General features: G+C 38.7%; 2 protein-coding genes across 4 annotated transcripts; both read right to left on the reverse strand.

The window, feature by feature from the left end:
* Positions 1–173: 173 nt before the first annotated feature.
* LOC311272684 (progranulin-like) lies at positions 174–2,659 on the reverse strand. Of its 2 annotated transcripts, none has more exons than XM_084379258.1 (6): positions 2,602–2,659; positions 2,168–2,317; positions 1,766–2,068; positions 1,275–1,460; positions 752–895; positions 174–575 (listed from the first exon to the last, which is right to left on the reverse strand). In XM_084379258.1, the coding sequence occupies exons 1-6, from the start codon at positions 2,608–2,610 to the stop codon at positions 486–488; spliced, it is 882 nt and encodes a 293-aa protein (XP_084235384.1). In that variant the 5' UTR covers positions 2,611–2,659; the 3' UTR covers positions 174–485. The 2 variants fall into 2 exon arrangements, with proteins under 2 accessions (XP_084235384.1, XP_084235383.1); XM_084379257.1 differs by having other exon boundaries at positions 752–898.
* Positions 2,660–4,287: 1,628 nt separating this feature from the next.
* fam133b (family with sequence similarity 133 member B) lies at positions 4,288–11,316 on the reverse strand. 2 transcript variants are annotated; one of them, XM_084378625.1, is made up of 11 exons: positions 11,183–11,316; positions 10,216–10,313; positions 8,646–8,724; positions 8,298–8,417; positions 8,178–8,210; positions 7,875–7,946; positions 7,368–7,466; positions 7,169–7,207; positions 6,890–6,982; positions 5,406–5,456; positions 4,288–4,992 (listed from the first exon to the last, which is right to left on the reverse strand). In XM_084378625.1, the coding sequence occupies exons 1-11, from the start codon at positions 11,204–11,206 to the stop codon at positions 4,897–4,899; spliced, it is 804 nt and encodes a 267-aa protein (XP_084234751.1). In that variant the 5' UTR covers positions 11,207–11,316; the 3' UTR covers positions 4,288–4,896. The 2 variants fall into 2 exon arrangements, with proteins under 2 accessions (XP_084234751.1, XP_084234750.1); XM_084378624.1 differs by having other exon boundaries at positions 7,169–7,210.
* Between the last annotated feature and the right edge of the window lie 539 nt (positions 11,317–11,855).

Consider the following 11,855-nt stretch of genomic DNA (forward strand, 5'->3'; position numbering starts at 1 on the left):
GACCACTCCTTTCAAAATAAAAGCCCTTTAATGAACATCACCCATAGATTTAAGTTAGAATGACGTCATCGTTTTTAAAAACAATAATAATTAAATAAATAAATAGTAACAAATCATCTTCAGGGGAAACGCAGGCGACACATTCAAATCAGGTGAAATACAATTCACTTTTCATATTTTTTTTATTCAAAAATGTCCATATGCATGTAATTCTCCAATTATCTTAGACTACAGACTACATACAGACTTGCAGTGAAAATGGATAAGTTGGTTGCTGAATATGAAAGGTGACATCCCTTGTGATAACCACTACAATATAAAGTGCCATTGATCTAAAATCTTTTTCTTGATTTCTCTCTATTATGCTGTGATGTGTTGTTATCTGAAATATGTATCAAAATTGTTAGTTTTTTTTAACAAAAAAAAGCTGCAACAGTGCACATAATAAAAGCATGTCCTCAATCTGTTGTGGCAGGTCCCTGTGTTCAAGAGGCGAGACTTCTGCATGTCAAGGAGGTGGGGTCGCAGGTATATCCATACTGACAGCAGTGCTGACCATCTGCACAGCACTTGCCCTGAATCAGATGAAATTGTGGTGTGAGACAAAGTACAGCATTAGTTATTTTCTAGGTTTTTATGGTCACAGGATGACACTCAAACCTTTGTCAGCTGCATCAGTTTGTGGTGATGTGGACAGACACATTTTCAAATAATGTTGATCACTGAATTGTTCTGTGCATTTAATTCATACCAGTGGGTAGGGGCAGCAGCTCCAATGGCCATTGGGTCGTTTGCAGCAGGATGACCCTCCTGGGCAGTAAAACTTGGCATCACAACGAGTAGCTCCAGCCTCACCGTTGCTGGCACTGGCTTCTGTTAGAGCTGTCATTGGTTTCTGCTAGAGGCAAACACACATTAAGCATTATACCCTGTTTATAATCTAAGTATTTCATCATAAATGTATATTTTATGCACTTTTAATATATTTAAAAAATATTGATTACAGTCCATGAAAGCTATGAAAAAACATCCTTAAATACAGTTTTATTCATTAAGATTCAAACACTCAAAAATGAAGCTACCCTATTTTATTAGGTGTGATTTGATTAGATTTGATTGACTGACATCACAGTGTGATTCTGATGATGCTAAATCCTGATTAGTACAAAATGATGTGTCACATTTTTCCAAGTGAGCCCCCCCTAAAAAAAACAGCAAAGGCAAAAATCGCAAAATTCAGAAAACTCTCATGTGAAACGACCAAAAGTACTTACCACAGTAATAGGAACGTTAACTGTGGGTTTGTCCTCTAAAGTTGAAATGTGAGCTGCGGGGACTGAAGTCAGCGCTTGTTTGGGGGTGAAAGGATATCTCAGGCCCTGCCTAATACAGTGTGTGTAACTGTAGTCACAGTCGTAGCCATATGGACAACAGTGGAAGCCATCCAGACAGCACCGGCCCTACGAGGCACATATTTCATGGAACAATCAATACAGACTAGCACCAATACTCCTCAGCATTAAAATAGTGACATTTCAGATGCTGTTTTGAGTTAAAGGTCCAGTGTGTAGGATTTAGGGGGATCTATTGGCAGACATGAAATGGCGAGAGGGTGAGACAAGGGGTATTTTGTTGGTTGCAATCAACAACATCACCACCAGATGCTGCTAAATCTCACACACCGGACCTTTAATGTCAATAGTGATAATATGAATTTTATCACAGTCATGTGTCTTATTGCGCAAAGGTATTTAGGTCAACTCACTGGAGAGTATGCGCAACAGAACCAGGCACGATTTGGATGTCTGCAGCAGGTAGTGTAATCGGGACAATAGAAATAGTTGTCACAATAGACGACAGAACTCTTTTGTTGGTCTGGAACATGGCTGTTTTCAAGCTCCTGAACGGTAGATACAGGTTGAACAGGAGTGCTCGGTTTCTCCACAGCCTCCTTCTCCTTCATGGGCATGCTCACCCAAGGCTCGTTTTCCTTCTCACACATCTGGGTGGCAAGGTTACAACTAAACCCTAAGGGGCAGCAGTGGGCCATGTCAGAGCAACACACAGCCTGAAGACGTATGGATACAGACAGGAAGAGATATTACTACCAGTGTTGCAGACCAAAATGTTACTCTGCGGGTTATGCTACGTGACACATATGACTTACTTTTGGATATGGACAGCAGCTATATCCATCCTTAGTCATACAGCAGCTGGCTGTATCAGAACAGACATGGCCATCAGGACATGTGATAGAGCAGGAGGCAAACCCCCACGCAAACACTCCCACTACCAGGCACAGAGTGATCCTCAACATCTGCAGGAAAGAGCATTCATATGAAGTTTAATATCTAATGTACTGTCAAGAAAAATCCGCTGTTTGTGAGTCAGATTCTGTGATTTAAATGAGACCTTTCCCGTCACTGTGATCATGTGTTGCTCTAACTTTCAGTTTCAACTGAGCTGAAACTAAGAGCTTCCTTACACTCAAAGCAACCTCACTGAACAGTCATAATAAACAGAAATGACTGATTATAAAGCAATATACAGACGGGTAGGGCAAGAAAGGATTTAACACAGATAAATCTTCTTTTTACTTGCCTTTAGCATGTGAAGTGATTCTACAGCTTCCCTGCTGCACGTCTCGCACTTGCCCTGAACTGAACCACCAGACGCACCACTCTTTATTTGGAAGCTTGGACCCTCCCACTGACCAAAATCTGGAGGCTAAACTTTATATCACACCCCTGGGTCCTGTGACTGTCACATCAGGAAGGGAAGTGCTTGTTGAACTAGTTCTTACTAGTTGGTCATAAATGGATTTTAAGGGCAGGGTTTGAGTAATCATTGTTCGAGAATTCAAAAACACACACAAAGACACACTCATGCACTGCACTGAAACATTAGACATGACTTTACAAGCTAACACTGACCTTTGATACCATTACATGGTTTCAATCACATGAGCTGTAGAATTTCAGGTTCAGTGTTGTGAACTTTATTCTAACAACATTTAAACAAACCACTGGAAGAAGAACTTAGCAACTGTACTTAATTTCAATTTAGAGGTATAAGATTTTTACTGTACTTTTACTCCACTACATTTATAGTTACTTTTTAAAATCAGCTCCACCTCAACCAGCTAAATTAAGCTGAGTGTATGCCTTTGCCTTTTGATACATGAAGTACATTTTGATGACACTGTTGCTCAACTTGAATGCAAGACTTTTACAATTATACAAAACTGAGTTTTTCTGTGTGTTGCAGTTTTACTTCAGTAGTGATTCCAGTGTTGCAAAAAGTAGCCAGAAGTCATACTTAAGTAAAAGTAAAGATATGAAATGTACTTAAAAGGTGTAATATGTAAGATAGTAGTTGAGCATATTCAAAAACCAGAATGATCAAACTGTGAAGAAAAAATAGTTTTGACGTCTATGGATTGTGTTGCAGAGATATCTGCTGAAGTTAGCATGCTAACCAGCTAGCCCAAGCCTGTCCCACTCCAAAGCTTCCTTGCTAGCGGCGTTAACAACCAACACTCCCCCTGTGCTCCAGGTTCACACTCCGGACAGCTAGCTGCATTGCTAACTGTGCTACATAGCTAATGACAGTTACATCTACTCTGGCCATATTCTGTCCCTTTTTGTTTTAAGCATGAATTCAACAGGTGACCAACTCTTACATATTGCATATCGTATAAAAAGTATTTTTCCGTCGATAAATGTACTTGTGTTACTTAAAATGTGTGAAAAACTTAATTATACGACTCATTATTAGATAGTCAGCATTTTCTGATTATCAGAATCACTATTATTTAATGATTGCCAAATAAAATTCAAAAATGTGCTTTTTGGCTCCGATGCAGCATGTAATCTGCAAAGTAACTTACTAAATGTAGGTTGTAGTGGAGTACAAAGAAGTAGCAAATGGGATACTCAAGTACCAGAGAATTTTACTTAAATACAATACTTGAATAAATAATAAGTTAGAAATACAGGAAATACTGAAGCAGTACATTAACAGTTCCATTTTGTTTCCCGTAACAAGAGGGAAACACATGGAGGATGTCTGGTAATTACATTGTTTATCTTGTGATTAATGTCCTGTTTGCAGCACTGCTGACCTAAATTAAATTTTGAGGAAGTAGGACAGTAACGGTTTCATATAGAAAGTTAGGAGGCTAACAGTAAAAGGAAATCCAGTGGGTGGCTCCAATTAGACCGTGTGAATGTGTGATTTGAATTAAACAAGAGTCTCACAATGGAGGTTGGAACTGAGTAACAGCAGTAAAGGCTAAAACAATACTTTATTAATGAATTACCATTGTTTATACATTTACACTGCAGTGTAACAATTCAGAGCAGAACAATTATCCCTTGTATAAATGTTGACTGTGTAGCTCACATTTCTTAACATAAGTCCAACTTCAATATGAGGCTGGCGAGACATCATGTCATCAGGTCTACATGCATGGCACAGGCACTAGCATTACCAGCCTCACCGAGCAACTAGAAATGCAAGACGTCAGGTTTGAAGCGGAGACAGTGACTCCGAGAGGGCCAGCATACTGAAGGTGAGGGCAACTGCCGCCCACACTGAAATATCCAAGTTGTGGGGAAAAAAATGGAATTCACTTCAGTCCTGTTGTGGAGGGTAACAGATCTACAAAAGGCTTGATGATAAAAATCAACGGAAGATATGTACCAGTAGTTGCCACTGAGAGGGATGGGTGCCTCCCCTCGATTTCCCTTCACTCGAAAGAATCCCAGCATTAGAAGTCTGTAGGTCTCTTTTTCAAGCGTGATGACCAGAGCTGGATGGGAGAAGTTTTTTTAGACGTCAACGGCAAAAATAACACTACTAGTAGACTGTCGGGAGAGAGCCGTAACGCTACGGTTAGTCGAGCTCCGAGTCTGACTGAGATGCTGCCTTCTTTTTCTTTTTTCTGCCATGTTTCTTGTGCTTCTTTTTCCTCTTCTTCTTGGATTTGTCCTGTGAACATAAAAACATTTGTCATTTGGTACTTTTATCTCAAATTAACCATTAATTTTAATACTAGATTGACAGTAAGGTTTGGTAGGGGGTGTTGCTATACAGGTAAGGGTTTTATATGGACTTCTGGCACACAGCTATAGACATATTGCCACATCTTGTTCTGTACTGAGGTACTGTGCCAAGTTTCATGAAGATGCACTTCATGCACAACCTTCTGAAAACATCTTTCAGTTCACAATCAAATCTTTCCTACTTAATACATTTTTACATTTCAGATATTAATCTTTTCTGCAGTCATCACATACAAATCTGCCTTCCCAGCTGCACTAGATCAAAAGTAAATTATTATTACATTAAAATTAATTATTTATACAATGTAAATCTACAGAGGAAAACAGCAAATTGCTCACTGTGATTTTCTCCTTTTCTTCGCTACTTCTCTTTTTCTTCTTGGCTTCGGCCTGTGGAAGAGAAAAGCAGAAATGATACGACACGAAGAAGGAAGTCCAGAGCTATGCTGAATTTAAAAAATCCGTTTTCATGCAATAATCTTATTTCATCATTATTGGAAACTGCAACAGCTGTTTGGCAACTGATATTCTATACCAAAACAAGTTTAAAAGTTTGTCTGTTTCTGAGTGAAATTACTATTTCATAAGCCATTGAACAAAACTGATGAGCAAGCCCAATTTATGGTAAGATGCTGTGGCAACATTTCTCTTTTCACTTCATGTTTTGAAGTGTTTTGTTCAGAGTTGTGTAGGTACACTTTAATGTTAATGTTTGCCAGAAAACATGACAAAATCAGCATCTATTTATACAAGAAGATGAGACAATGAGAAGACTAATAGATTAAAAAAACAAACAAACAAACAAACAATTTTGAAATCTCATATTATGGTTCGGGGCTCCAGGGTGCAACAGTCACACATGCACCCAAAAATCTGTCAAGGGCAACTTAACATTGTCATTGGTTGCATCGGTTTGCCTAATATTAAGCAGGTCAGATTAAAAAAATGTATAAAAAACGTTTTAATAGACAAAACAACAAAGAACAAAGCAAATCCTCAAACACTGTATATAGCCAGTAATATAAATTGATGTTTTTAATAACAAGCATGTTAAACATTAGGAATTTGTAACCTTTTTAAAACAATTGAAGTTAATGCTATTCTTTATTGCGTGTGATTTAAATGAAGAAATTTTTTTATCTGAATTTGTATTCCTGTTAACAGTCATTTACTGTACATAATGCGTTTAGAAAAAAATAAATGTGAGAGGATGGCAGGTGAAATGCTGTTGGAAATGTATGACAACAATCACGAGGTTTGGGAGGAAAACCAGGCTGATGTCTGGGAACCATTTCACTTCACTCAGCTTTAGAAACAATGTTAAGACCAACTACTGTAGTCTGTACTGTAGTTATGGACAGAAAGCTTGTGGTATGGGAGGGGAAGAATTGAAACTGAAAACTAAATTTAGCAGACTAAATTTTTGCAGACTAAGTCCTAATAAATGTCGACTCGTTCTTCTGCAACGCAGCGCATCAACAAGATTAAAGTCGAAAGGTAGATGGCGTGCATGTTGCTTTCTGATACCTAAGGTAATTTTCATAACTCCAAATTTGAAATAAGAGGAACAAAGAGGTAAAGGAGGAACAGAGAAAAGATAACACGGCTTACGTAAAGTACTAAACCTGTGTTTTATGAGGGGGCTTTCCTATTGCCCGCCTGATTCAAAGCAACTGGGACAGGCAGTAATTAAAATACTGTCACAAAACAACCAAAAGCAGTATAAGAAATGTGTTAAAATAAATGTTTTCTTGTCAAGTTTCTGATCTTAGATTGTCTTTTAAGCATCCTTACTGATCTACAAACATAGGAATAATACTTACTATCTCCTCCCCCTCAGAGTCCACAGAGTACTCTGAAGATGAGTCTTTATAACTTCGCTCGGCCTTCTTTTTTCTTTTACGGCTCCTTTCATCCTGACAGACACAAGAATCGAATCACCATTATGACTGTTTTTTAACACTTGGACTCAGGTGTTAGACTCAACTTTACAGGTAAGAAAAAAAGACAAGAAAAGCAGTAATTTGATATAGAAGTCTGATAGAAGCATCACTCATCTATCACAAAGGTAGTTATTTGGGTTAGTCACAAGAACAAGTCACCTTATCTTTGTCCCCTTCTTCCTTGATTCTTTTCTTCTTCTTCTTGGGAAGAACAACAACATTTAGATTAAGCACGGGCCTTTTAAATATTTTGAAGTCATTGTAAGACAATGACAACTGACAGCATATTAACACCAGAACTTGATTCTATATACTAAAACAAAGGAAGACAAGTTTGCTATTTAAAAATGAGCTAAACCTTGCTCTCGGCATCAGATTCCTCCTCTGAGCTGTCCGATGCTCTTCTGGCTGAGGACTTCTTTCTCTTCCGTTTTTTCTTCACACTCTTCTTTTCATCCTGAATACACAAATAGAAACACAGTCAGTGCAGTGTCACACTAGCTGATGATCTGTTGAGCTGACAGTGCAAAGCCCTTTAAAAATGGATCCGTTTGAACTGTAAAAAATAACTTGCAACTGCAATATGAGTGAACATTTTAGTGGGAATGGTAATTTTGGCTTTTCATTCTCACAAAATATAAAAATGATGAGTGTCTGTACTACATAAGCATGTTCCCTGATCAGTTTTTAAATGTCAACCAAGTCACTCCTGACTACTAAAAACACACCACTGAATGTGTTTCCTAGAATGAACCCACAACAGAGCATCAAAAGCAAACAGGACAATCAATCACCACTTATTGATTATAACTGTCGGCTGCTAAGGATGAGCTAGCATCACACTTTGAGGTCTGTAATGACTTACTTCGTCTTCAGATTCTGAGGGGGAGCTGCTGGAGGAATCAGAACTCGATGAGGAGGAGGAAGATGAAGAATGCTTGACAAAAACACAATGAAAGCAGGGTTCATTAGACTTGAGAATATTTGCTTGTTTGGAAACTGGAACACGATAGTAAGAGGATTAAATAGAGAGACCATTTCAGAGGACAAGGTGTGTGTGTGTGTGTGTGTGGGTGTGTGCGTGCGTGCGTGCGTGCGTGCGTGCGTGCATGCGTGCGGCAGTACTGTGGCACAGCTGGCCATCAAAATACTGGAGGTCTCTCCTCACCCTGTTGGATTTCTTCTTCTCTTTCTTCTTTTTCTAGACACAAATGAAAAGCCAACATGAGTTAAGATGACATTTAAGAGTGAGATTATTCAAATGTTTGATAAAGGAGAGATTTCACACCTCTTTTTTCTCTTTCTTCTCCTCTTTTTCCTTGTCTGTTGTCTTTTTGTCTTTCTCCTTGTCTTTGTCACTTCCACCCAACAGCTTCTCTCGATTTTTTGCCAGTTCTTTCCTCCATTTCTGAAAACAACAATAAATATCTGAAAAATGTATTCATCTGACAAACTGGTCAGTGTTTCTCATATGCAGCTGCACCTCCATCTAAATATGAAGACTGGTTTTGTAGTACAATTTAAAGACTGCCATAATTTGACACATTACTCTTCACACTTATAGATGGAATTAAAAATAATGTGAAGAAACAGGTGGTGACCTGTCAAAATGTCAGAATACATAATGCAAACATACATCGTTCATTTTGTCCTCAAAGTCAGCAAGAGCTCGAGAGCCCTTCTTCTTCTTCTCCAGCTGCTCCTTTAACTCTTCCCTGATGAAGAGACAATATATCAGTTGCAATACATGATATACATTTGGAAGGATCACATCTACCAAAACTGAAGAAAGAAGCAGTCACGTGCAACTTTTCATCTCAACACTTCAGTGGCTGCTATTTTTAACATGCAATCTTTAAACTGATCTGTCATTTAACAGGAATTTACAGGAAACAGACTCAATGGCCCTATTCATTGCCAGCAATTGTTTGATTAATCAAGATGTGTGTTTTCCAAACAGTTTCCATTGAATTAAACTATAATTAGCCCCATAACTAACAACTATTTTACCAAATACTAAAGTAAGTAAAAAGTACATTTATTTAGAAAACACATTTCTCTTATAGTAATGGAATGAGGAGGTTTCATACAGATAGTGGAGTGTAGCTTACAGTACATTAAATGTGCCCCCTTGTGGCTAAGACTAGTTTTAAACTAATTTACAAGAATATATTTGATATGACAGAGTAAAGGGAAAAGACAAGAAGTACAACATTTCAAAAAACCTCTGTTAACTGTTGAAGATCATCCATATCTCTCAAAATTATTTATGGACAGCACTTTTCCTTGCTTGCACCTACATTCTGAATGTTTCATGGAAGGACCAATAAATGCACAAGTAAAAAGGTTGGATGAGCGGGCTGACAGCTGAATGTGCATAATTTATAACTAATGCAATGGAGCAATGAATGAAGCGACCCCTGGTTCACACACAGCTATCAAATTTCCGCATCCTCTGCTGGAGTAAAGCTGATTTTGCAACTATAAAGATTCAGGTCCATCAGGGTAAAACACTATCAACAGTGAGAAAGCCGTCCCTTTTTTCTTGCTGCAGTGACATTAAATTTGAAGATGCCAATGTCAATCAAATTCTCTATGTAGGAGGATAGGATGCATTAAGTACCAAGAAGGACAAGTGTTATTGCATCACACTCAGATTAGAAATGCCTCATTTACGTCAAACAATCTAAAATGATTTCTGTCTATCGTGCACAAATCAGATACTGATGCAGGCCAGAATTCTGAATACTGTTTTGCCTGTCTTCCTCTGTCCTGAAAGCAACCTCAGTTTACTGAAATAACATCTAATGAATACAGACTTTTGAGCCCAACAAGGATAGAAAATGCTCCCAGCATACAATAATGCAGAGTTGATTGCTTCTTTTGCCAGTGTGCCATTTTATGGGGCAGCACTTGACACATGCTTTGCAGAAACGTTCCTCGGCGCAGTCCTAATTCAGGACTTGTAAACATTATTTATCTTTATCTATCACAGCCCTTAAGACATGTGCTGGTTCTGGCTGTCTGTGGGGTGAACCATGAACTAGAAAACTTCACACGCACCCAGCACCAGCGTCTAAATCTATACATCTGTGATACTGATCAAGGTAGATGAAGCTGTGATGAAGACATTTGTCTCTTTTTGTAACCTGGGAGCAAATGTTTATGTCAGGGTGGGCCATTAAGGTGGTCTGTCCTTTGCTCACCATGTTGGTCGAGGTCTGCTTAAATAATCCTGTATGGTCGGTCCGGAATTCGATGCCGGTCCTCTGGCTCGTGCAGCAGCGATGGGGTTAATGTAAGCCTGGGACACCAGAGAGCATTTTACACATTGTTAATGGTTATCATTGAAATACACAGATACCAGATTATTAAGTACTATGTTTACACACTTATGCAGTTCATCAGTACACTACAAAACAGTTGTACAGCACCACATGCATCCTCATAATAACCATAAAAATGGCACCTATCTGCATTCACTGTAACCTCACTGAAGATTGGATTTAATGCAGGGCTAGTGTCTTCAAGTAGACCAGTTCAAGTTAGGGGTGCCTAAAGCAATCTAATTTGCCGTAATAACAGGATCTACAGGGAGCATGCACCGTTGTCAGGATTGAATATCTGCATCATTGATAAGAATGGTTCACCTATCATTAGCACACCGCAGAGTTTGTCCAAAATCACTGGACTAACGTTAGACATGTTTGATAGTCATTTATGCAAATAGTTTATTAGAGTCCTAATGATATTTCAGTATTGTGTTTAGCCTCAGGAAGGAACGGGGAACGCTGCGCAACATCACCACGTCAAAACATTGTCTAGGATGTTGTGAGCTAAAGTTAGCATTTGCAGCTTTGCGCAGCTCCAATATCGCTGGTCGAGCCTGAGACTCGGCTTTTAACGTTATCTGCAACAATGTGCATCAAGCCATTTAAAATTAAAAAAATGTTAAAATCAAATGAAAAATATTCTGTTGTGTTTTCAACCCGATACGTTGACGTTAACGACTGTCTGGGCCTAGCATCGGAGTACACAGCAGAGGCATATATCAGCTAGCCGATGCTAGTTGAGCATCACGTTAAGCTGTGCTTGCTTTTAGCCTGGCTAGCTGACCAAATGTACTAGCGTATTCATTTCGCAGTTTCACAAAAATTCTGCAACATAACTCACCACTCGATTGTCTCTTTTGCCCATGTCGAGTTCGCAATAGGAAAAAATATCCAACAAAGAGAACAACCATTAGTGTCACCTAGCTAACATTAACCTAGCCAGCGTTATTTTTTTTCCCAGCCGCATTTCGCGAAGACCCGCCTTACTCAGCATCTGATTGGCTAGTACGTTACCTTCCAGACGTCTTGTGATTGGATGTTCTGTGTGCAGCAGAGAAATAAACGTAAACGCTGACCTGACATCTTTTAATTGGTCTTTTTCATCATAGTGGCTTCAAATTAAATGTTTAGGAGGCCCTAATTCCCAACTGTGGAGCTAAATACAAGTGAACTTGCAAATGTCAACCTTACTTTGAGACAAATCAGCTGTTTCCTGTCACTGCACCTCCCGATCCATAAATACAGCTCAATTAATTGATAGTAAGACCTTTAAACATTTTTTTTTTTTGGTATCAGATATTGCATAGGCAGAGTGCCAGTGCCAGCACAACACAAAAGGCTGGCAGGGTGTCCAAAAATAAGATTGCCCCACCAAACCTAAAGTTATCCTTATACATGCTAGATCTACCTTCGACAACAGATCAGGTGTCACACACAAATCTCACTGAAATTTCTTAGAATTTCTTGTTTTAGAATATTTCTTTTCTGTACATATCTAAAATACATAAAAGCAA

The sequence above is a fragment of the Pagrus pagrus genome, assembly GCF_965226575.1.
Source record: "Pagrus pagrus genome assembly, chromosome: 17".
Classification (NCBI taxonomy): Eukaryota; Metazoa; Chordata; class Actinopteri; order Spariformes; family Sparidae; genus Pagrus; species Pagrus pagrus.